Below are 25860 nucleotides of genomic sequence, written 5' to 3' on the forward strand. Positions count from 1 at the left end.
GGAAAATGTATAGGAAGAAACAGGATATCGGCATCATCTCAAAGTATCTCCCCCATATACTGTTCCAATATAGTGGAAATATTTAATAATCTAATAAAGTATTTCCAATATAGTGGAAATAGCTACTATATAAAACATACAGGGGGCTTCCCTGGCGGCGCAGTGGTTGAGAGTCCGCCTGTTGATGCAGGGAACACGGGTTCGTGCCCCGGTCCGGGAAGATCCCACATGCCGCGGAGTGGCTGGGCCCATGAGCCATGGCCGCTGAGCCTGAGCGTCTGAAGCCTGTGCTCTGCAACGCGAGAGGCCACAAAAGTGAGAGGCCCGCATACCGCAAACAAAACAAAAAAACAACAACAAAAAAACATACAGGAATTTCAATGGGAAAATCAGCAAGTTTATGGTGAAGAATCTGGACAGACATCATCCCAGTGAAGTGATCAATACCAGCAATACACACCAACACCATGTATTCTCTGAAATGATGTACTGAGAAGGGCATATCACTTCTGTAGTATCCTTCCCAATAACATCATTCTAATCATGAGAAAATGCCATACAAACCCAAATTGAGGGACATCCTACAAAATAACTGATTAGTACTCTTCCAAGGTGTCAAGGTCATGAAATCCAAGGAAAGACTGAGACGTGACAACAAAATGCAATGTGGGATCATTCTGCATTGGATACTAGAAAAGAATAAGGGCATTAGTGTCAAAAGTGGTAAAATTCAAATGAGATTTGTGTTTTAGTTAACAGTATTGTACCAAGGTTAATAGTTTTGAAAAATGTTCAATGGTTATGTAAGATATTTACAAAAGGGAAAGCTGGTGAAGGATATATGGAAATTCTTGAATACTCTTTGTAAGTCTAAAATTATCTAAAAATAATAAAGAAGAGAAGGAAGGACTGAGGGAGGGAATAAAAAAAGGGAAGGAAGGGAGGGAGGGAGGGAGGGAGGGAAAATAAGTCATATACTTGACAAAAATGTAAAGATCTATACCTATAAAGAAGAGTATAAGGCAAAAAGTGTAAGTTCTATTTTCCCTTCCCTTCAGTCTGACTCCCTACAGGTAACCACTATTTAATAGTTTATGAATTATTCCAGAAAAATTAAATGCATATTTTCAAACATATATGTACATATAACCTACATACTATAAAGTATGGTTTTCTGTTTGTTTCTACTGATTTAAGTGTTATGGATATCTTTTCAGATAAACCTATATGGACTGAATTTGTTAAAAAAAAAATGTCTGCAGAATAACTGCATTGGATAGATTTAAACTTTAATCAGTCCCCTATTGATAGATTTTGCTCTTAAGCCAGGCTGAAAAATATACATATCTTTTTGTAACTGCATATCTAATTGACTTTAGCAGTTTCTAAAGTCAAGACACTACTCAAGAATCATTTTCCCTAATTGAAAATATTAACTTTCTCAAAGTATAAAATTTATTTTTCTAACATTCACCCTCATGCCATAATGCCAGCAAAGCTGGTATCTATATGCTATTACATTCAACAAATAGTTCTTTTTTCTTTTTCCTAGTGCTCCAAGTACTACTTTTTTTTAATGGCTTCACTGAGACAATATTCACACACCACACGTACTTTGCCAATTTAAAATGTACAATTCAGTGGTTTTCTGTACATTCAGAATTGTGCAACCATCACCACAATCTAATTTTCAAACATTTTTATCATCCCCGAAAGAGACCATGTACCGTCAGCAATCACTCACCATCCTACATCACATCGTGGATTTTTTTCCAATAAATATACAGTTGGACCTCCATATTGTCAGGTTTTACTTCTGTGGATTTAACCAACCTTGGATGGAAATTTCTATCTGTGGTTGGGTGAATCCTCAGATTCAGAATCTGAAGATATGGAGGGCCGATTGTACTATACCACTTTATATAAGGGACATGAGCATCCTTGGATTTTGGTATATGCGGGGGCTCCTAGAATCAATCCCCCTCAGATACCAAGGGACAACTGTATACTACGTTTTTTCCTATACATGCATACTTACGATAAAGTTTAATTCATGAATTATGTACAGTAAGAGAATATCCAAATCGCTAGCACCACTACGCTTAGGCTTTGGGGTCATTAAGTAAAATAAGGGTTACTTGAACACAAGCGCTGCAATACTGCAACAGTCATCTGATAACCCAGATGGCTACTATGTGACTAATGGTCGGGATATGCTGGACAAAGGGATGATTCATGTCCCAGGCAGGACAGAACTGGATGTCGAGAGATTTCATCACACTACTTAGAATGGTGTGAAATTTCAAACTATGAATTGTTTATTTCTGGAATTCTCCATTTAATATTTTTGGACTGCTGTTGACCGTAGGTAAATGAAATCTCAGAAAGCAAAATCGTGGCTAAGGGGGGAGTTGACTGTACTTGCTTTTAGCAAGTTGATGATAAACTCTTAGTTACTGTTTATACTTCTGCTGATTTTTCTGATTTGGCTCCTTACCCTTTGGCCAGGGTCTTTTTCGCTTGTGCCTTTGCATTTACGTTTGGAATGAGATGGGAAAGTTGGTCCTATGAAAAGGTTCAAAAATTCTTTGATGATCATGGGGCAATAAATTTTGGTTCCTTATGATTCCACCTAGAATAAAAGTTAGATTCCTCTCATCTCAACTAGTTGCTACGATAATTGTTAGAAATTAGGGAAACAATGGTTACATGACATGTGACAACAGTCATAATTAAAAGCCATGTTTATATTTAAAAAGCAACTATAACTCACTTATTATTTTTGCTTCATTGTCTATATTCAGGTTCTGTTTTATATGACCAAAGTTGTTTTAGAGGTTTATTCTTATTAAAAAAAAATGTTGGGACTTCCCTGGTGGCGCAGTGGTTAAGAATCTGCCTGCCAATGCAGGGGACACGTGTTCAAGCCCTGGTCCGGGAAGATCCCACATGCCGCGGAGCAACTAAGCCTGTGCGCTGCAGCTACTGAGCCCGTGAGCCACAACTACTGAAGCCCACGCACCTAGAGCCCGTGCTCCACAACAAGAGAAGCCACCACAATGAGAAGCTCACACACCACCACGAAGAGTAGCCCCCGCTCACCACAACTAAAGAAAGCCCACGAGCAGCAACGAAGACCCAATGCAGTCAAAGATAAATAAAAATAAATAAATCTATTAAAAAAAAGTGTTGAAAGATTCTTCTCTAACAATTCTCTCATGTCTCTTTAGTCATTGAATTAAACTTTATGAAACCCTGATATAAAGACACCAAAACTCAGCCAAGTCAACTGAACTTCACTAGCTTTCCTAGACAACTTCATCACTCTCCGTAGTGAGCATTCTCTCTCCCCATGGAGAACCTGAGTATAATTTTTTGTTTTATTTTCCCTTAAGCAGTCTGGGAATTTTCTCATTCTCTAGAAGCTGGCTGAAGGCTTCAGGTTTCCCCTGAGATGTTCAGACAAACATGGCTGTACTAAAGTACTAATACTAATGTTTTTGTAACTTGCTATTTGCTTTCTATGTTGTTAGTCAATTGACTGGTGAACTATACAGTATAATGAGAATAAACATTTTCTTAATAAACTCAAAATTCTCTAGGTAGACTGAAAGTACTTTATGTGCTACAGTGACAAGAAAAACATATCCTTATTTTTACACAGTTATTCAAACTCTGCTACTATAGTTCTCTCAATCCTGCTGTAGAAAGTATACATTCAGGAATCGCATTAAGACCCTTTCGTTTTCCTGTTCCATCTTTTACAAACAATTTTTCTAAAGCATTAGTCAAGGACACAGAATTTTATATGGTTGTTGGCAGAGACACTTAACAAGTAAAATTTCTGGGGAAGAAAAAGGGAACATACTGTATTTGCCCAGTTAATGACCAAATTAAAAGAGAATGATAATGAGAATATGGTTTCAAATGTTCTCTCACTTATACGTAGTATTTTGAGCAATGGGAATGACCAATAAAACATGAGTTATCACCAAAGAAGAACATAGTGTAGTACTTACTTTTAAGGTTGCTATTGTTTTTTTTAATCACCTTTCAGGTCAGTGGCAGGAGGAATGATTCATAGTTATCAACACTACTACTGAATCAGTGTTACCCACCCTCTGCACTTAGCTCCGAGGAAAGGCAGCAAAATTCAAGTTCATAAACCCATTTGGAAAATGCTGTGATTTGCAAAGTCTCATACCCACAAATGTTATAATAAGGACTGTCAATGGCAGATTCCAAATGGAATTTTCTTTGTATTTCTAGGAAGCGGATGCCTCAAGAAATTCAGTTTTACTCAGTGAAACCTTCATGCAAGAGGAAAACAGTCAATGACCTGTAAAGTTCAACAGAATTCATATGTCCATTACGAGTTCAACTTGCCCTTTCACTGCATAATCACCTCCATGATTGGCAAATACTGTTAAACATGACCTGTTTTCTCAAAGAAATATCAATTTTCTGGCCTCTGATTAAAGGAGAATACTGCTAGGGCAACCTCAGTACTACACACATTCAACACATTTTTGTGGAATTAACAGGAATACTATATAAATCAAATAATATGTGTATAAAAATGACAAAACACTTACAGATGACCAAAATTTAAGTTCTTAATAAACATAATCCCCATTGCCACTCTGGCCCCAACTGAGGTTTCCAAGGAGCAATTAGAAAGAATTATTTTTCTTAGAACAAGTCATGACAAGGATAGAATTAAGTCAACTATAATGCTCATTTTATTCAAGAAATTGAGAATATTCAACTAGCAGGAAAATCTTAAAAGATACTAATTTTTTTGGTAGGAGAGAAGTACTTTGGAATTTTAAACTTCATAATGGGAAGACAGATCATAACATCTCTCTCACACCCACACTAAATAAATAAATAAAAGAGATGAAAAATAGCACCAGTCAGGTTGTCGCTGCACACAGCTATCTCTGTTTATCAGCGTCTGATATCTGGACTGGGTGCTGTTCCCACAGTCTCATATCAGCACAACCATTTAGAAATGAAACAAATGACAGCAGGAAACAAGCAAAACAATTCTCCGGCTGTCTGGTACACATCACCACCTCAAACTTAGGATATAAAAATTCTCTCCTAAAGTTACTAAATATCAACTCATTAACTTGTCCCCAGACAAACAAACAGGGAGGTCCTTATTAGAACTGGATGAACTACCTCTGTGGTCCGTGACATGAAAGTTTTTACCATCCTCATCTAAGGTATGTTCCAAAACAAAGAGGTGTCACAGACAGTGGCACAGCCCTAAAGGAACTCATAACGAGTTCCCCCTCCTATTATATAATGCTCATCCCTGTGCTGTGTTCTATTCCATCATCATCCCCTGAGGTCAGGTGGTAATAAGCTCTTCATCTTTAAAGAGGGGGGAACAAATTCAACATGTTATGCTATTCTCTGCTGACCATGACTGACGAATTGGAGCAGCATACTGACCCAAGCAGAGACAATTAGATTCTCTCTCCCAGGATCTGAGAATTAGGACTCTGATAAGTCAGCAAAAGGCATGACACTCCCAAGGACATGTTAAGGGTTGGGAGGGAAAGGGGGTGGGGGAGGGGGAGGGGTTGCTATTTCAGTCAGCAAATAGGGAAAACGGGCCTACGGAAAGCAGCAGCAGAATAAAACTGAAGCAAAAAGAAGCAGATAACAGAAACTAAATGCCCCAGAAAGAGAGGCTTTTTTTTTTTTTCTAATTTTAAGAATTATCATTCCTTATGTATGTATGTATGTATGTATGTATGGCTGTGCTGGGTCTTCATTGCTATGCATGGGCTTTCTCTAGTTGCGGTGAGCGGGGGCTACTGTTCCTTGCGGGGCACGGGCTTCTCATTGCAGTGGCTTCTCCTGTTACAGAGCACAGGCTCTAGGAGCATGGGCTCAGTAGTTGTAGTGCGTGGGCTTAGTTGCTCCATGGCATGTGGGATCTTCCTGGACCAGGGCTCGAACCCATGTCCCCTGCATTGGCAGGCGGATTCTTGACCACTGGACTACCAGGGAAGTCCCAAGATAGGCTATTCTGAATGAATCCAATGGCTTTTCCATTTCAGGTTCTCATTCTCTGAAATCTAGGTGTACATCTTCCCCTTGAGTTCCGTGAGAAAAGTCTGCACACTTCTTATAAAATCCCTCCTTTTGTTTCTCTGTAATTAGTTTGAGTGGTTTTCTTGACTAATAAGATTTCTAATTATTAACAATCATTGATTTAGGGTTGACTTTCTTCAACTACTTGTTAATAATCAAAATTTTTTCCCTTGATTTGAGATGTCAATCCTTTATTTACCTATCATAGGTTTCTCAGGGAACAAGATCACAGCCAGATCTTGGGAAGAGAGGGGTATTGTTATTTTTAAATTTAGCAATGAAAGGAAAATTTTTTTATTGACAAAGTAAGGTAACTACTTACATAATCTGGTAGAGGAACATCATTGGAACTCAGCGAACCTCTCAAGGACTGTGTGGCTTGTTCCAGAACTTTGTTGTGTTTTTTAGACAGCAAGGAAAACAAGCTGAAAAAAAAAAAACCAAAACCCCAATTATATTAAAAGAACTAAGTGTCTCCTTTTCTAGGTTTTATATTGACATTCCACAGAATGTCGATTATTCTAAAAGATTCTTTTTTTCGTGCCTGTGTTAACAGCAGGATTAACAATACTATTGATATAACAAATAATAAAGTGAAAAGAATGTTTAAATTATAAGGGTTCTAAAATAAAAGTTTGCCAGTTTCAAATTATATTTCAAACAGAGGAGGAATTTTCAGAAGACTACTATCATGGACAGGACAGTGGACAGATATTAAGAAAACCTGAGATATGGACTGACTTTATGAGTAACTCATAGTGCAATCTGTTACAAGTTACTTGAGCTTGCTGTATCCCAATTTTCTCATCTTTTTTTTGTATCTTACTGCATGGGTTTATTTATTTTATTTTATTTTTTTAACATCTTTATTGGAGTATCTCATCTTTCAAATAAGTGCACTGGGTTATTTCTCTAGCATAATACAGAGCCTATGATTCTATATTATAGCTTTATATTCTTATTCTCAAAAAGAATGGCTTTAAACATATGTATTATAAGAGTTTTACTTTACTGGTACTGAATAACTCCCCAGTGTAAACAACTAAAAAAAACTGAACAAAATACATAAAATAACTGTTTTCAGATGTTGAACATCTGAAATGTTCAAAACCTGCCCCAATGTCTTCTTGAACGTTTGGCTAAATGCAAAGAAAAGACCCCATAAGGTGTGGCAGTAAACCACCATCCAGGAGCCACAAACTGAACAGAGATTTTGGAGATCACAAAAGGCTGGAGGTATGCTGAAGTTCCAACCAGCCAGAGTGGATAAAACTCACTGAACATGAACACTCAGTTGAATTCTCAGAAAGGCCACGCTTTAGGAGTAGGGCTATTCTAGCCCAGAGTAAAGATGATTCTAAGATGCATCCCAACAGACCTAAATGAGCAATTTTCAAAGTATAAAACAAATTTACATTAAATGTAAATGGATTAAACACTCTCATTAAATGACAGAGATTGTCAGACTGGATAAAAAAGCAAAACCCAGTAACATGCTATTTATAAGAGGCATGCTTGTAAATTTAAAGATACAGATAAGTGAACAGTAAAATGATACAAGAGAGATATTGTATAAACACTATACATAAGAAAGCTGGAGCGGCTATATTAATATTAGACAAAGTAGGCTTAAGGATAAGAATATTATTACCTGAGATAAAGAGAGAAATTTTATAGTGATGAAATGGCAAATTTATCAAGAAGCTATAACAATCCTAAATGTGTATGTACCTAATAATAGAGCTTCAAATACACATAATTATATGATCCTAATGTTAAAGCTACTATATCTAGTGAATAAAGAATTCTTCCTTGGGCTAGATGACAAGTTAAAAGTACAGACAATTCTGATTCCATGTACTTTTCTATATAAGTATGACCTGTAGTATCTTCTTTAATGCCCAAAACATTACTCTAGTATTTCTTAGTGGTATCTTCCTAAACCGAATATTGATTTGAATATCAATTTATGAAAATCTCTACTTATTTCAAATGGTTTAAATGGGATAATTACTGAAAACAAGACTACTAAGTATTCTTTCTAGATTGAGTTTTAACATTAAAATGTTAAAAAATGAATTAAAAAAATTCCTTAACACTTATTGGTAATGCTGGATGTGTACAAAGCAAATGTAACAAAGCCAAGAATATTCTCTAAATCTATACTCAAATACAGCAGGAAAATAAGTGAAATAATTACTAAGTGAATAAGTGTGAAATCATATGATACTGATCAAGCATATGTTGATAAGAGAGACTTCTTTGAAATGGAATAGTTCAGCAAAGTTTCATGAAGGGTTAGACTTTATGAAGAAGGAAAAAGATTTGTGCAAGAGAAGAGAGAGGCATTTCCAAACAGAAGGCAAAGCACAGAGGCAAAACAGGGGACAGTGAGAAGAGTGAAGTGGAAGTGATGTAAAGAAGTAGGGAAAAAGACTCAATCTGTAAGGGTATGTACATTCTTTTCAATCATTTTACTTTTCTGGGTCCTCTCTATTTGAGGTTTAGTTTTGCTTGTTTTTTCTTTTTTAAGGTTAAAAGTAAACATCACACTTTTTCCTCACATCCATACCCATGACCCACTGGTAACAAATGTTAGCAGTTTATTATCTATGATTCCAACAATATTATATGCATCAAGGCATGTAAATGAATGAATACTGTACATATACATCCATGTTTTCTTCCCACAAAATAGGTACTGCTCTGTACCTTGCACTTTTTCCACTTAACAATATAATCCTTGATTCGTTCAATAAACACATACTGAGTGCCAGTTAACTGATATCCAAGTATATGGATATACCTTAGTTTACCTAGTCCATTAGAAATGAATCACTGCAATGTTTCCAGTTTTTTGTATTATAAATAGCACTGCAATGAACACCCTTGTACATAATTTTTAGTATATCTGAGGTGAGACTGACTATAGATAAAGTAAAACTGCTGAGTAAAAGAACAACTGAACATAGTACTAAACTGCAATGGGGGTATATATTCTTAAATATGCAAATTATTTTGCAGGCAATGAAAAATAGAAGATAAAAATATGTTGGGATAGTGCATAAAGCATATTCACATGGAAATGCATAAAAGAGGGCAATTAGTAAGATTCTTTTAATTGGTTGTAGTGTATTTTCTGGAATAAATGGAGTTTCAGAAGTTTTTTGAGACTGAATGGACTTTGGTGGTTGATTTTAGTATAGGGCATGGCAAGACTCAGAGGCATCAATTGGATGCCCAAACAAAAAGCAAAAGCAATAAATATACCTGGAGGAAGTGAGCTTTTTGGTGTTAGTAAGAGGAAAGGGGACAAGTGAAGTACAGCAGTGCACTTTAAGTTTACAAAATACCAGAACTCAGGAGCTGTTTTATGGGTTCAATAAACCTGGGATTTTCTCTATCAGTGTTCTAAGAGTGTACCCTTCAGAGAAGGACAACAGAGGTAATCTATGGTAACTTTTATCATCACTTTCAGAAATTTATGGAACGAGTCCTAGGAATCAAAGCAAAAAGGATTTGATATTGTTTCCTTTGGAGAAGAAAGCCTAGTTTGTTTATTTTAAAAGAGAATACTAACAATCCTTTTTCCTTGTTGGTAAAAGACAAAACAAGGAAGAGAGCTGCAATTCAAACATAAGCTCTTTCAGTTGGACATAACAGAAAATTTGACTGTTATGGGCATAAAATGTTGACATGGTCCACCTCAAGAAGCTGTGGCTACTGCTCCCAGCTGTTTTTAAGAAAGTTGGTGTAAGAACAGATGATTTGAGGTCACTCCCAGTTTTCTATCATGAATTAAAAACAGAATTCACACTTACTCAGGCTGTTATTCTTCTACAATCTAATATGCTTTTTTCCTCAGGTCTGCTAGCCAGAGCTCTCAAAGTTGTTTTTTTTTTTTTTTAACTTTTAAAAAACATTCTAATTTTGTCTCCTGTTTAGCATTTGTAGGGCAAAATGACCTAAATTTATATGAGACATGACTTTCAAATTGCTGAGAAAAGTAACTTTCGCTTAAAGCTTTTGCATTCAAAGTACCAGCCCCAGCTAAATGCTAGAGTGAGTGACACACATGATGTTTGTATGGAAGGGGTAATTCCGATTCTGGACATAAGTGAAACTGATTCCAAGTGTATTGATCTTCACTCAGGATACTTTTTTATTTAAATTAGAAAAAGACTAGATTTTCCTTTTTGTACAAGAATGTTCACTGTAAATTGGTTTAACAGTGAAAATTTAAAAACAACAAAAACTCTCAGGAATGGAATGGGTAAATAAACTGTGGAAGGGTCATACAATGGCATACTATGTAGCAATTTAAGGTTATCTAAAACTATGTGTAACAATAGGGATAATCCTCAAAAACAATGTTGTTCTACAAGCAAGGACCCTGGTAGAGAATGTGAATGAGGTATTATTTATATAGTGTTTTTAACATGCAAAACATTACATATCTTCTACAGATAAAACATTTGAAGTAATAAAACATATACGGAAATGATAAACACTACATTTAGGATAGTCATTATTCTCTGAGAAAGAAGAGAGGAAATAGGATCAGGGAGGAAGAAATAAGAGGTTCAGCTCTCTCTCTCTAAAATGTTCTTTCAGTAATACTGCATATATACATAGGTGACTGCTATATTACTGGGGTTTTTTTGGTGTATACCTGAAATATTACACATTTTAAAAACTGGAATAAAAAGAACACACTATCCTGAAGAAAACAGAGCCCCGGCCAAAAGCCAGCGTTTCACAAAAGAAAGAAGCATATAAATACGCATGATGAGTCCAACCTGGAATGTGCTCAGAAAACCACTGGCTGCTGCCAAGGGCTGTCCTTTAGGGCGCCCAGCTGGTGGCAGGAGATGAGGACAGTTTAAAGACAGACTGTGAAGGGCCGCTTGTGGCACATCAAAAGTCCTGGACCTTTCTGTATGGAGTAAGAAGCTAATGTTACAGTCTTACAAAATGAGTTAAAGAGACATGATTCCTTGCCCCCAAGGAAATCAAGTCTAATGGAATAAGGGGAAAAAAACGTCTACAATACTGAAATCAGAGAACTCCATGGGTCTGAAGAGAGTGCCATGGGAGTACAGTTGAAGGTTAGGTACGTTTCACAGAGGAAATCTACCTTGATGGTGGCCTTGAAGGTTAGGGGGTTTGCTTGTTGGGAAAAGTAAAGGGGGAGGGAGAGCCATTCTGAAAGGGGGAAAAGTGTATAGAAAGGCACAGAGAGACTTCAGGGAAGTACCAATAGCTTATAAGGCCAGAAAAGTGCAAGTCCACTGCGGCAGAGGGTTCGAGATGGTGAGAGATGAAGCTAGCAACGTCAGCATGGGCCTGTTAAAGACCATTCAAGAGGTCTGCACTAAGTCACTGAGACAGACAGTAACTCAAACAGTTACCAAGAACCTACTACATGCCAGGGAATGAGAGAGCTGTCTGCCTGGGATACAGCAACAAGCAGAAGCCACACGATCTTTGTTCTGTGCTCCTGGAGGGTGCAGTCAGGTCAAGAAGGCTATGCCTACACAGAAGTTCTACTGTCACTGTGGTGATGGAGACAAGTATGGCTTGCACTGGGGACAAAGATGAGGGCTGCCTGACTGTACCTGAAGTAAGGACAGGAAATCATTTCCGGAGGTGATGCCTGAGCTGAATCTTAAGGAACAATCCGGAGTTAGCCAAGCAAATCAGGCAACGGTAAAGGTAATGTGGGCAGAGAAAAGAGCATGAGGGTAGGCAGAGAAATCTGCACACTGTGGGTGCAGTAAACATCACAGCACGCACACTCATAAAGTATCTGGAGCACCACGATATGGTCAGGGCAGCAGCGGGAATAGTTCATAAAGTGCCTCTTGTGTCTTACTTAGACCCTGGACTTCATCCTGAAAGCCAGAGGTGTTTTCTGACAGCAGGACTATAATGATAAGTAAGAGGGACAGAAGCAAAGCTGCTATGTTTGGTGTCCAGGTGGGAGGTGGGGGGCAGGGACGGGCAGGAGGGGTGATGGAGCAACCTTGCTCATCTCTGTCCTCTATCTCTCCCTGACGCGCTCTCATCTAGTGGTGGCCGCAGAGGCCCTGTCACGGAACCTGAAAACCACATACCTGTGCAGAGAGGTATAAGTATATAACAATTACGTTCATTTTAGAAAGATTCCTTGGCTCCTCAAGAGGATGGGAAGGATGGACAGGGGCTGGCAAGGGAACAGGAGTGGAGACAGAAAGATACTTTGGGTAACTTTTACACCGCTAAAAGTGAGAGGTGAGGAGGGCTTGAACTGAAGCAAATATGAGCTATTTGGAAAGCAAAGGAGGCAACACAGAGTGAAAAAAGGGGATCATGGGTGACTCTCAGGTTTGGGAAACTTAGTGGCTGCCTGAGGATGTGACTGAACATGCCAGGGATATACAGAAGAAGAGCCAAAGAGTAGGGAGAAGACCCAGGAAGACAAAGAGCTGTGCCTCAAAGAAAACAAGAGCAGCAGCAGCTCAGTGGCAGGGTGCTTCCTGCACATCAGACACTGTTCATCAGATCATCATCTGACAGATGCGCTATTATTCTCCATGCTTTTTTTATTTTGAAGGGATGATGAAATTGAGGCTATGGTTAAGGCTCATAGCTACTAAGTGGTGGAGTCAGGAGACAAATTCAAGAGCTCCAAGAGCTGTGCTCTTAACAATTCTGCCACAAAACGCAGAGGTGCTCGGCAATATCCAGATGGAGGTGGTTAGAAATATCCAGATTCAGGGACTTCCCTGGTGGCACAGTGGGTAAGCCTCCGTGCTCCCAATGTAGGGGGCCCGGGTTCGATCCCCGGTCAGGGAACTAGATCCTGCATGCCACAACTAAGAGTTCACATGCCAAAACTAAGAAGGCTGCATGCCACAACTAAGGAGCTGGTGAGCTGCACCTAAGGAGCCCTCAAGCCACAACTAAGGATCCCATGTGCCGCAACTGAGGAGCCTGCTAGCCACAAATAAGACCCAGCACAACCAAATTAATTAATTAATTTTTAAAAAGTTGCATTTAGAAGAGATTTCTTTCTTTTTTTTTTGCGGTACGCAGGCCTCTCACTGTTGTGGCCTCTCCCGTTGCGGAGCACAGGCTCCGGATGCACAGGCTCAGCAGCCATGGCTCACGGGCCTAGCCGCTCCGTGGCATGTGGGATCTTCTCGGACCGGAGCACGAACCCATGTCCCCTGCATCGGCAGGCGGACCCTCAACCACTGCGCCACCAGGGAAGCCCTGGAAGAGATTTATTTAAGAAAAAAAGAAATATCCAGATTCAGGACATACTAATCTGGTGCTCAGGAGAGAGGTAAGAAATTTAAGGGCTATTAGCATCAGTTGAAATCATAAAAGTACAGGTGATCTGATCACCCAAGGAAAACATGTAATATAAAACAAGAGAGATAAAGACAGAAATCTGGGAAACACCAAGACTAAAAGGGTAAACACAGTAAAGGGTACTCAAAGAGCTAGCAGCAGAAGAACAAGAAGAGAAAGACATTCTTCTCTAAGTCAGGAGAATAATCGTAAGGAGGGAGCACTCACCACTGTTAAAAGGTAAAGAAGGATTGAAAAAAAGAAACAAAGTCACTGGATGTGACACAAGGAAAGAAATCAACGGTTATTGTACTCAAAACTGTTTTCAGTGGGGAGGAGGAGGCAGAAGCTGGCCCTTGGTGGTTGAGAGACAAGCGGGATGTGAGGAAACAGGTGGCGCTGGGGCGAGGAGAGTTAAGAGTAACCGCCTGACGGGGAAGGCAACGCAGACAGAGGTCAGTTACTGCGGGGTGGCATGGAGTTCCCTCCTTGAAAACTGCAGACATTCCTCACAACTTGCAGTCACTTCCTCTCCATGCCCCAGTCCTTCCCGCTGACACACTCAAACAGTAGTCACCAGAGAAATGAGAAGCACCTCAACTCCACACTACAATGGGAGCAGATGAAGAAGCTCAGCTACAGAGCTGGTACTTCATCCAAGGTCAAAGTTCCGTAGAGTAGTGAATACAAAAGTTCTTAACAAACCCTAAAGAGCTATTTAAATGCAGAGAAACACAAAATATTATTAAGGTTATTAAAGGCAGAGCTCCAGCTAGACACCAAATCTCCTTCCGCCAAGCTTCGGGCTCTCTCCTCTGCAGACACGGACTCTTTCTACATGCAGGAAGCCCTTCTTGCCCCCTCCACCCATCTAAGTGCTGCCTCTCTTTCAAGGCACAACTCCCTACCCTCTGTGAAAGATTTCTCTAACCTGCGCCCACCCTGCCTCTGAACCATACTAACTTCTCTACCACTCGGTTGACATTTAAATACGGTCTTACACTGCTGGTTACTTTATTTTTATTTATTTATTTTTTTTGCGATACGCGGGCCTCTCACCGCTGTGGCCTCTCCCGCCGCGGAGCACAGGCTCCGGACGCGCAGGCCCAGCGGCCGTGGCTCACGGGTCCAGCCGCTCCGCGGCATGTGGGATCCTCCTGGACCGGGGCACGAACCCGCGTCCCTGGCATCGTCAGGCGGACTCTCAACCACTGCGCCACCAGGGAAGCCCTGGTTACTTTATTTTTAATCAGCTTTATTGAGGAATGACCTCCATATGATAAAGTTGGCCAATTTTAAGTAGACAATTCAATGAGTTTTGAAAAATACGAGCATTCAGGTGACTCATCACCATAATCATGACAGAGACTATTCCCATTGCCCCAAGAAGCTCCCCTGTGCCCCTCTGAAGTCAAGTCCCTCCTCCAACATGCCCACCCCGAGACCTCACTCCAGGTAACCACTGGTCTGTTTTCCGTCACTATGGTTCTGCCTTTTCTAGCTTTCATGTAAATAGAATCATACCATATGTACTCCTTTGTGTCTGGCTTCTATCACTCAGCATAATGTTTTTCAAATTCATCCACATTGTTTTGTGTGTCAGTAATTCTTTCCTTTTTATTGCTGAGTAGTTTTCTATTGTATGAATGAACCTCAATTTGTTTATTTATCAGTTGGTGGACATTTGGGCTGCTTCCAGTTTTGAGCCATTATGAATAAAGAGGCTATAAACACTCTCGTACAAGTTTTTACGTGAACATATGTTTTCATTTCTCTTGAATAAATACCTAGAAGTGGGATTGCTGTGTTGTATGCTCTTTGTTTTAACTCTATAAGAACTGCCAAGCTGTCTGTTCTACATTCTGGCTAGCACTTGATATTTCAGTCTTTAAGTTTAGCCATTCTAGCGGGTGTGAAGTGGATCTCACTGTGGTTTCAGTTTGCATTCCCCTAGTGAATTTCCCTGTGCTCATGTTTTCTTTGTTGAAGTGTCTATTCAAATCTTTTGTCCATTTATTTAAAAAATGGGTTGTTTTTGTTCTTCGTGAGTTGTGAGAGTTCTTTATATATTCTAGACACAAGTCCGTTATCAGGTATTTTTTTTGGTCAGCTTTATTGAGATGTAATTGATACATGACACTGGGAAAGTTTAAGGTGTGCAGCATGCTGATTTGATACATACAATATTGCAAAATGATGACCACCACAGCTTTAGCTCACACCTCCATCCCATCCCGTAACTACCATCTCTTTCTTGTGGCTAGAACATTTAAGACCTACTTTCCGAACTACTTTCAAGGATGTGCTAGAGTACTATTAACTGTAATCACCATGCTGTACATTATATCTCCAGAACTTATTTATCATAAAACTGGAAGTGTGTGCTCTCTGACCTTGCTATCAGCTAAACATCAAATTGGTTGTAGTACCATTTTTTAAACATCTGGGTACTGTCATTGAGATAAAATTACAGTCTACTCAGAGGCAGCTGTCTCTTATGACCTATAAACTATAAATATGAAAATATACCCTAAGTACAACACAGAGTAGGGTGGGTTATAAAACTAAAGGAAGAATTTAACATATTGATGAAGATTAAACAAAGATCTTAACTACCCTGAGAAAAGGACCTACATTTCCTTACTTTGTATCTCATTATCAGGTATTATTTATTTTTGTAAACAACCTCTCCCATACTGGGGGGAGGGGTGGGAAGTGGAAGAAAGTTTTAAAATTTGATGAAGTCCAATTCATGAAATTAAAAAGAAATTATTTGTAGTTTTTGCATCATAAATCTTTGCCTAACCCAAGATTCCAAAGATTTTCTCCTGTAATTTCTTCTGGAAGTTTTATAGTTTTAACTCTTATAATTAGGTCTGTGCTCTATTTGGACTTCATACGTATGTATGGCATGCGGTAAGAGTCAAGGTTCACTTTGTTGTTATTGGGCTTTTTGGCATGTAAATATTTAATTGTTGTAGAACCATTTGTTGACAAGGCTATCCCTTTCACCCCTTGAATCACCTTGGCAGCCTTGTCAAAATTGCATTGACCATATGTGAATGGGTCTATTTCTGGACTCTATTCTATTCCATTGGTCTAAAAAGCTATCACATACTATCTTGGTTACTCTAGCTGTAATTGAGGGTAAATCCTGAAATCAGGTATTCTTAGTCCTCCAACTTAAGCTTTCTTTGTCAAAATTGCTTTTGGGTATTCTAGGTCCTTTTTATATCCATACAAATGTTAGAATCAACTTTATCAATTTCTACCAAAAAGTCTGGTGGGATTTTGATTAGGATTACTTGAATGTATAGATCAATTTCAGGATCTTAACAATACTAAGTCTCTGATCCACGAGCATGGGATCACCCTGTTTATTTACGTCTTCTTTAATTTCTTTTAGCAGTGCTTTAGCTTTTATTGTACAGATCTTGCCTGTATCTTACTATGTTCGTTCCTAAGTTATTTCGTATTTTTTATGCTACTGTAAATAGTATTGTTTTAAAATTTCAATTTCTGGCTGTTGATCACAAGAATATCAAAATACAATTATTATCATATACTGACCTTTTATCCTACGACCATGCTAAACTCATTTATTAACTCTAGTAGATTTTTTGTAGATTCATTAGGTTTTTTTTTTTTTTTTTTTGAGGTACACGGGCCTCTCACTGTTGTGGCCTCTCCCGTTGCAGAGCACAGGCTCCGGATGCGCAGGCTCAGCGGCCATGGCTCACGGGCCCAGCCGCTCCGCGGCATGTGGGATCCTCCCGGACCAGGGCACGAACCCGTGTCCCCTGCATCGGCAGGCGGACTCTCAACCACTGCGCCACCAGGGAAGCCCCATTAGGATTTTTAAACATATGACCATGTTTCATGTGAATAAAAACACCTTTAGATCTTCTTTTCTAATCTGGATTATTAACATTTCTTTTTCTTGACTCACTGCACTGGCTAGGATCTCTAGCACAATAATGAATAAATGTGAGAGTGAAGATCCTTGTTATTTTCCTGATCCTAGGGAAGATGCATTCAGTCTTTTACCATTAAGTAAGATTTTAGCTGTAAGTTTTCTCATAGAATTTCCTCAGTTGAGGAAATTCCCCTCTATTCCTTGCTATTCCTTGCTAACTGAATTTTCTTATCATCATGAATAGGTGTTGAATTTCATCAAATGCTTTTCCTGTACCTATAAAGATGACCATACAGTTTTAAGTCTACTAATACAGTAGACTGTACTAATTGGGGATGGTACGTTAGCGCAGCCTTACGTTCCTAGGGCCAATCCCACTGGTTATCCTTTTATATGCTGAGGATAAATAATAAGAATGACAGTAGTTGTCACTTACTTAGAATGTACTCTATGCCATGCACCTTTCTAACCTTTCATATTTTTAACTAAATTAACATACAACATGCTTAATAAAAAGGGTATTAATGCTATCATCACAACATACAAGAGGAAACTAGGGCATTAGAGAGGTAAATTAGCTTGCCAAGGATTATGCTGCTTTTAAGTGGAACAGCTAGAATTTAGACCTTGGTAATCTGACTTCAGAGCCGGTACTCATAACTACCTTATTTTATTATCTCTTATCTGGGGTGGTCTGTTGTTTTTTTTTTTCCTGCCCAGCATGATTCACTTCCACTTACTTCTTTTAGGAAAAGAACTGACTCTCCCAAAAAAAGTGAGTTCATGGCACACGGTGAGTCAGTTATAATACCCCATCCCCTGGGTCACAAAGATTGGTCAATGGATACGTGTTTTAAGTTGAACCAGTTGAAAACTTTGCCTAAGATTTTTCTAACTAGGAATGGTGAGAAAGACTGTTTCTCCTCTTTGGTTAGACGACTGTAGAGATGTAAGGTCATGGTTTAGTTTCGTGGAGAAAATCCACGTATAAAAGGAGAGAATGAACCTAAGCTAAGAGAGTGAAAGAGAAAGACAGACCATAGACACAACACACAAACAGGCGTATAGACACAGACACACAGGAAGAAAGGGAGAGGGGGAGGTGGGCAGAGAATATGCCCTGGAGGTGCTGACTCCTCAGTTCAAGTCTCTGAGGTTCCCAACATCTCCAGCATTTCTTTTGTGAGCTCTTCTCTACTAAGTATCCTTAAGACAAACCTTTCCTTTTTCACACCTGCTAGAGTCTGGTATGGCTTACTCCCTCATCCTGAAGTTTTTGCCCAAATGTCACCTACTCTTTGAAGCCGATCATAATCCAACCCTGGAATGCCTTATTTTCCTTCCTGCTCTATTTTTTCCCCCATACTACTTATCAATTTATAAAATACTATATGCTTTACTGATATGTTTTTACTGCTTCCATCCACTAGAACAGAGGGTGCAGGGTGGCCAACTACAGCTCACAGACCAAATCTGGTCCACCACCTGTTCTTGTAAATAAAGTTTTATTGGGTCTCAGCCACAATCATTCATTCCTGTACTGTCTATGGCTGTTTTCATGCTACAATGGCAGAGCTGAGCAGTTGTGATAGAGACAATCTGATATGCCACGCCTAAAACATTTACTATCCAGTCCTTTACAGAAAAAGTTTTCTGATCCTGCACTAGTATGTAAGCTCCACCATGGCAGAGATTTTCACCTGTTTTGCTCACTGCTATATTCCTGGTACCTAGAACGACGCCTGGTGCATAGCAGGTACTCAATATTGGTTCACTGAATAAAATACAAAGTAGAAATTCCCTGAAAAGTACTTTTGCTAAGCTTAAAATTTCAAAGTTTGTCTGGCTTCTGATTCTTTACACAAATACCTGAGATTTTTATAGTTAGGCAAATATCTCCTTTCCATATCTTTACTGCACTTAAAAAAAAAGCATTCTCTCCCATTTACCTGGAAATACAATTGTCTTACACTTTTCAGTTTCTCCTGAGAGCTATCCTCCAATATCTTTCCTTGGTATACACACCCAGCTGATGCCAAAACCAAAAGGATTTGTTGCCAGCCTGGATTTGAGGTAAAAGAGAAGAGTCAAGGATATGATCAGGGTTTTTAACGTAAGTAAATGGAAGGGTAGGTATACCATTTACTGATATGGGAGATTATCCACTGGGGTGGGGGTAGTTCCAGGGAGATCATCAGGTGTCCCTCTTAGATATGCTCCGTTTGAGATGCCTACTCACTATCCAAGTGAAAGTTTCGACTAGACATTTGGATGTGTGCATCTGGCTTCAGGAAAGAGATTTAGGTTAGAGAGATGCATTTGGGAACTGTAAACATACAACCAGGAATGAAAGCCATGGCAATGGTTGAGAAAATTCAGTGACTAGTATAGATAGAGAGCAGAAGAGAGACTAGAAAAAGCTGAAACCTAAGCTGGAAGTGAAGGAAGACCAGACGCTAACGAGTTTATATTCTAGAACTCCAGCAAGGTACAGATCTTAAAAGTACCAGGTATTAGAAAGTAGGACGCAGATGAGGCCCAAAACAGGAAGACTGACTGAAAGTCTGTATTACAAAGTCAGACTTTCAGTCCCCTCCCCTCTCCCACTCAGCCCAATGAATGCCTCCCTCCATCCTGGCAGAAGAATAGAGGTGTTCACTCTCCAGAGGATGAAGCAGGCAGACTCTAGACTTACGGATATAACACCCAAGTGAGGATGGGAGCACTACACTGAAAGCGACTAAGTAAAAGCCTAGATGCTGAACACTGAAACCTCTGGCTTCATCCCCCGATAAGCTCAGAGAATGCCATCAGTGAGGTGTGTATACTCAAGAAAAATACTGGAGGATTACTCTCAGGAGAAAATAAAAAGTGGGGAATTCCCTGGCGGTGCAGTGGTTGAGACTCAGTGCTTTCGCTGCCGTGGGCCCAGGTTCAATCCATAGTCGGGGAACTAAGATTTCACAAGCTACACAGTGCTGCTCAAAAATAAAAATTAAAATTAAAAATTAAAAAAAAAAAGTGTGAGACGAACCCAAAGATACCAACATTTGGGGATTCTCCAAAAACTTAGTCCAGCTGGAGCACTCTGAGATGAAGCCACCAGCCAACAAAGCCCAACCCAAGGGGTTTTCCTGGTGGTGCAGTGGTTAAGAATCTGCCTGCCAATGCAGGGGACATGGGTTTGAGCCCTGGTCCAGGAAGATCCCACATGCCGCAGAGCAACTAAACCCGTGGGCCACAACTACTGAGCCTGCGCTCTAGAGCCCGCGAGCCACAACTATTGTGCCCTCATGCCACAACTGCGGAAGCCCACACGCCTAGAGCCCGTGCTCCACAACAAAAGAAGCCACCGCAATGAGAAGCCCGCACACTGCAACGAAGAGTAGCTCCCGCTCGCCGTAACCAGAGAAAGCCCGCACACGGCAATGAAGACACAACACAGCCAAAAATAAAAATAAATAAAATAAATAAATTTATTAAAAAAAAAAAAAAAGCCCAACCCAAGCACAGAGAACTTCCAATTCGTTCTTTAGTGGCTCACTTTAAATATCAACTCTGCCAAAGATCACCAGAAAAAGCCACAAAAATGACAAACAAGTGAAAAAAGAAAAAAGGAACCTGGATGAAACAGAGAAAAGGCAGGGAGGAGATGAAATTCCCAAAATGTTACAATTACTAAGCTAAAGGAAAAAGTAAATACACTGCAACTATGAAACAAGAAGGAAGTCATACAAAAAGAAATATCAGAGAACAAAAAAGAGCTCTTGGAAAATGTAAATATGAAAAATTCAACGGAAGAGTTAAAAAATAAATTTGAAGAACTTTCCCAGGAAGTGGAACAGAAAAGACAAAGAGATGGAAAATAGTGGGAAAATGGCAATCAGAGAACTGGTCCACAGAGTTTAACACAGAATGTTTTAAAAGAGCAAAGAAAATGGAAGGGGAAAAGAAGGAAATTATTAAAGAATTATTCCAAGGAAAGTTCTCAAAAATGAAAAACATGAATTTCCAAACTGAAAGAGCCCTCCATGAATCCAGAAAACAGTTAAAAACAAAGCATAATAGCATATGACTGGAATTTTAAAACACTGGAGACAAAAGATCATAAAAACTGAGAGAGAGAGAGAAAGAAGGAGGGAGGGCCATATACAAACTGTCAAGAATTAGTAGGGCACTAGACATCTTAACAGCTACAAAACAATGAGCAATGCCTTCCATATGCAGAGTGAAAATGACTCTGAACATAGAATTCTAAACCCTGCCAAATTTTTATGCTAAAGATTGAAGATATTTTTAGACAAATTGTCTAAGAAAGTAAACTATATGGATCATCTATACTATACGGATCATCTGTGAATAATATCTGGTTATAACCATGTAAACATTCTATTGATGCAGCATGAAATGACTGTTGACCTGTACTGGGAGAGTGGGGAAGAGGCACCTTGGAGTGTGTGCATGTAGATGTGTGTAGCTGTAGGGGAGTTGAAGATGATGACTACTACTATTTTTTTTTTTTTTTTAAATTTTATTTATTTATTTTTTTTGCGCTACACAGGCCTCTCACTGCTGTGGCCTCTCCCGCTGCGGAGCACAGGCTCCGGACGCGCAGGCTCAGCGGCCATGGCTCACGGGCCCAGCCGCTCCGCGGCATGTGGGATCCTCCCGGACCGGGGCACGAACCCGCGTCCCCTGCATCGGCAGGCGGACTCCCAGCCACTGCGCCACCAGGGAAGCCCGATGACTACTACTTTTGAAATATTGGTCTGTTTATATATATGTCTGCTTCTCGTGAAAAATCCCTCCATCTATTCAGAGAGAGCCGAGCAGAGCAAAGACAAGATTCCCTGTAGTCTTTGTCAAAGACAGATCAAATCAGAGGCCGGGGGAAAGGCCGAGGGAGAAGTGGATGGCTCTAATAAACACGGGGGAAATCTGAGGATTAAAACACTTCTGAGTGATTAAAAACTCAAAGTCTATGAAGACTAGAACAAATTCATTTCATAAAATGTGTCCCTTTATATTTGTAGAATATAACAGAAATAGAAAAAAAAAATAACTTCCCAGGCTTTTCCTCTCTATCAAATTACGTACTCCTAATTATTTGTTTGTTTTATGCTATTGAATTGCTATGCACCTACACACATACATATGTAAAACATATACATGTATAGCAAATATGGTTTCCCTCCAAATGCTAAGTTCACGTACAGCCTTGATTGTAGATCTTCTTACAGTGCTCTACATATAACAGGGTTGAAAATACGCTTGCTACTAATGTCTTTCTATTTCTCTTCCATCTTTCCTACTCCAGTAAAATAAACTTCAAAGATATCCATAATCCTGCCTTACAAAATTGGAAATGAGAGGTCTTTGTTTATTTTTAGAACACAAAAATCTTATTTTTAAGGATCTAAAATTAAGATGAAGGAGACAACCAACTACATAATTATCTTTGCTAAAAACATTGACATTTACAAAAAGAAGCAAGGTTAGAGCAAACCGCCCATTCATTCACATGTAACTGACTTAATAACCATAAACATTATTTTAGATATATAATAACTAGTTTGAAATTCATTTCCATCCAGGACAAGTGCTAAAATGGCATTGATTTTTGTGGTATATAAGGTAGAGTACAAAATAAGAAACCTCAGCACCACCAGCTTGTTGATTTTCAAGTAAGGCTTGTTACAATGCAAATGTTTAGTGGACTAGCAGTACGGAGCACAATGCACAGGAAGATGTGTCCATCCACACTGAGTGCAACGTGTTCCACCAGGTCTACATTATTCCATGTTTCAGCACTCTAAGGAAAAGGCAGTGACTCATCTTCAAAAACTCTGAAGTACAAGCAAAAGATACAGACACCCATTTATAAAATCTAGTAAGCCAGGGCACATCCTGAATTGCAACTGGAGAATCCAATCTCTTTGCCATAAAAACACAAAAGGTATCTTGGAAAGAACATGAAATTATGGTTACAATGTCCAGTATAATCTGCACTGTATGCATGTCATGCAACATGACCAACAATGTAACTAAACAGTTTCTTTAAAAAAAAAAAAAAAGCTTAAAACTCAAGAACTGAATTTCCCCTGGTTATAGCAACAACATAAGGAAGACACAGAAGGAAAACTGAAAGATCACTAACAACCTTAAAAATAATGTTACATGACTTATAAGTAAAAATATTTTGAAAATAATGGATAAAATACATGATCTGGTAACTATATTAACAAAAATGTAAGTGCATGAAATAAAATAATCTATCATTAACTTAAAAACAGTTACTTTTATTTTTTACAAAGGCATGCATGCAAAACTTCTTGCATGTTTTTAACCTTTGAAGTAATTCAGTGGAAAACTGCTAATAAGTGGACATAATGCAAAAGGGTTGTTTTCTTAAGCAGATTTTTTTTCAATTTTGACTAAATTTGGTCAGAAATGCTACCGAATAAGAATGACCTAACTAAATTTGAAAATTGGTAATTTATCTCAAAAGAAAAACTTTATCCCTAGTCTTCACTTCACTTTATACTTCTTTCATGGCTAACATACTTAAAAATGTATATCCGTATATAAACTCAAGAACAGCACAAGACAGAAAGTATTTTGTAATTAGTATGTAATTCTAAAGATATCAAGTTTATTAGAAGTTTTATGGTATTTTCTCTGTTAGAAAATATATTCTATAAAGAACAGAAATGCATCTTCTGACTTGAAAGAAATTAGGTTGCCTTTTTCTGACACCCTTTCTTAGTCCCTTGAAAAAAACTGCACACTGAGCAGACAGCAAACCTATCCACTTAAAAACAAAAATTCTGTAGCAAAATGTCACTAATTTATGGCAACAACTAGGACTGAAATGATATCTAATGAGAATATTCATTTGAAAAGTGGGATTATCTCATAGTGAACACAAGAGGAGCCAGAGTGAACAGTTTATAAGTTATTATCACAAATTGTAAGGCACTTCCTAAGTGTAAAGAAATTTCCTCCCAGGGGAAACCTACCAAATGAAGTATGTTTACTCTATGTCAGATTTTACAAAGATAGTCAAAGGAAACATGACACTAATAACTGTATTTAGAAAATGATGCAGAATACCTACTCTTATTATTTTTTTTAATTTTTATTTATTTTATTTTTTTGCCTGTGTTGGGTCTGCGTTGCTGCACATGGGCTTTCTCTAGTTGCGGCGAGCGGGGGCTACTTTTCGTTGCACTGCGCGGGCTTCTCATTGTGGTGGCTTCTCTTGTTGTGGAGCATGGGCTCTAGGCGCGTGGGCTTCAGTAGTTGTGGCCCACGGGCTTAGTTGCCCATGGCATGTGGGATCTTCCCAGACCAGGGATTGAACCTGTGTCCCCTGAGTTGTCAGGCGGATTCTTAACTACTGCGCCACCAGAGAAGTCCCAGGATACCTACTCTTGTAAACAATTTATCAGGAAGATGGTGGTAGACCCTTAATTTGAGGATCCCAGCTAGAACTTCAAGATTTCTTTTTGCTCAGCCCGTAATCTTAATTTAGCAAATACAATTAGTCTTTGGGAGGGCTATAGGAACAGGAAGTCTTAATTGGAATTACAGGTCTTTACTAGTAAGTGCCTTTTCTCAACATCTGTCAGCCTCATTACTATTAAAAATCTTAAGATTTGTAAAAACTCTATCCTCTTATTTCAACTTCCTTTCAACCTCTGTGTACTTAATTACTAATTTATACTTGTTCTACACATTTTAACATACATCTTCCTTTATCTTTTGCTTGTATATTTATTCCATTTCTTTTGTGAACACAGTTTCAAGGGCACAGATGTCCATTCCTCTTCTTTTCTTTCAACTCCTTTGCAATGCCTCTCATGTATACACAGTGACTAGTTATTTCCTTCTCCACTTTCCTTTTAAGAAAAATATCCACTGACTGATTGGTGGTGGATAAAATATACTTTGAGTTAAAGTTTAGAAATACTTTTTTAGAATAACCAAGAAACCAAATACGTATTCATAGTAACTTCATAAGAAACCCTCCTCTACCGTGACTCATTCTCAGATAGAGGAGCAGCCCCCTTTCCTACCTGCCGAGACAAACCCAAGCCAATAAAGATGTAGACGTAGAGAATGGACTTCAGGACATGGGGCGGGACGGGGAAGCTGGGGCGAAGTGAGAGTAGCATTGACGTGTATACACTACCGAATGTAAAATAGTTGGCTGGTGGGAAGCAGCAGCATAGCGCAGGGAGATGGGTTCGGTACTTTGCGATGACCTAGAGGGGTGGGATAGGGAAGATGGAAGGGAGGCTCAAGAGGGTGGGGATATGGGGACATGTGTGTGTGTATGGCCGAGTCCCTCTGTTGTGCAACAGAAACTAACAAAGTATTGTGAAGCAATTATACTCCAATAAAGATTAAAAAAAAACAAAAACCCAAACAGCCAAAAAAAAATTTCCATGCAAGAAGTGGTTATCAGTGCCCAAACAAAAGCTATGAACTTA

General features: G+C 39.0%; 1 protein-coding gene across 2 annotated transcripts in view; it reads right to left on the reverse strand.

The window, feature by feature from the left end:
- DYM (dymeclin) overlaps positions 1-25860 on the reverse strand; it is a 372239-nt gene that overhangs the window by 119694 nt on the left and 226685 nt on the right. For both annotated transcript variants that reach the window (XM_073790708.1, XM_019937032.3), the window contains exon 14: positions 6434-6536. In XM_073790708.1, the coding sequence (XP_073646809.1) occupies positions 6434-6536 (103 nt within the window). The remainder of the gene's footprint in view (positions 1-6433; positions 6537-25860) is intronic.

This window comes from Tursiops truncatus, chromosome 13 (assembly GCF_011762595.2).
Source record: "Tursiops truncatus isolate mTurTru1 chromosome 13, mTurTru1.mat.Y, whole genome shotgun sequence".
In the NCBI taxonomy this organism is placed as follows: domain Eukaryota; kingdom Metazoa; phylum Chordata; class Mammalia; order Artiodactyla; family Delphinidae; genus Tursiops; species Tursiops truncatus.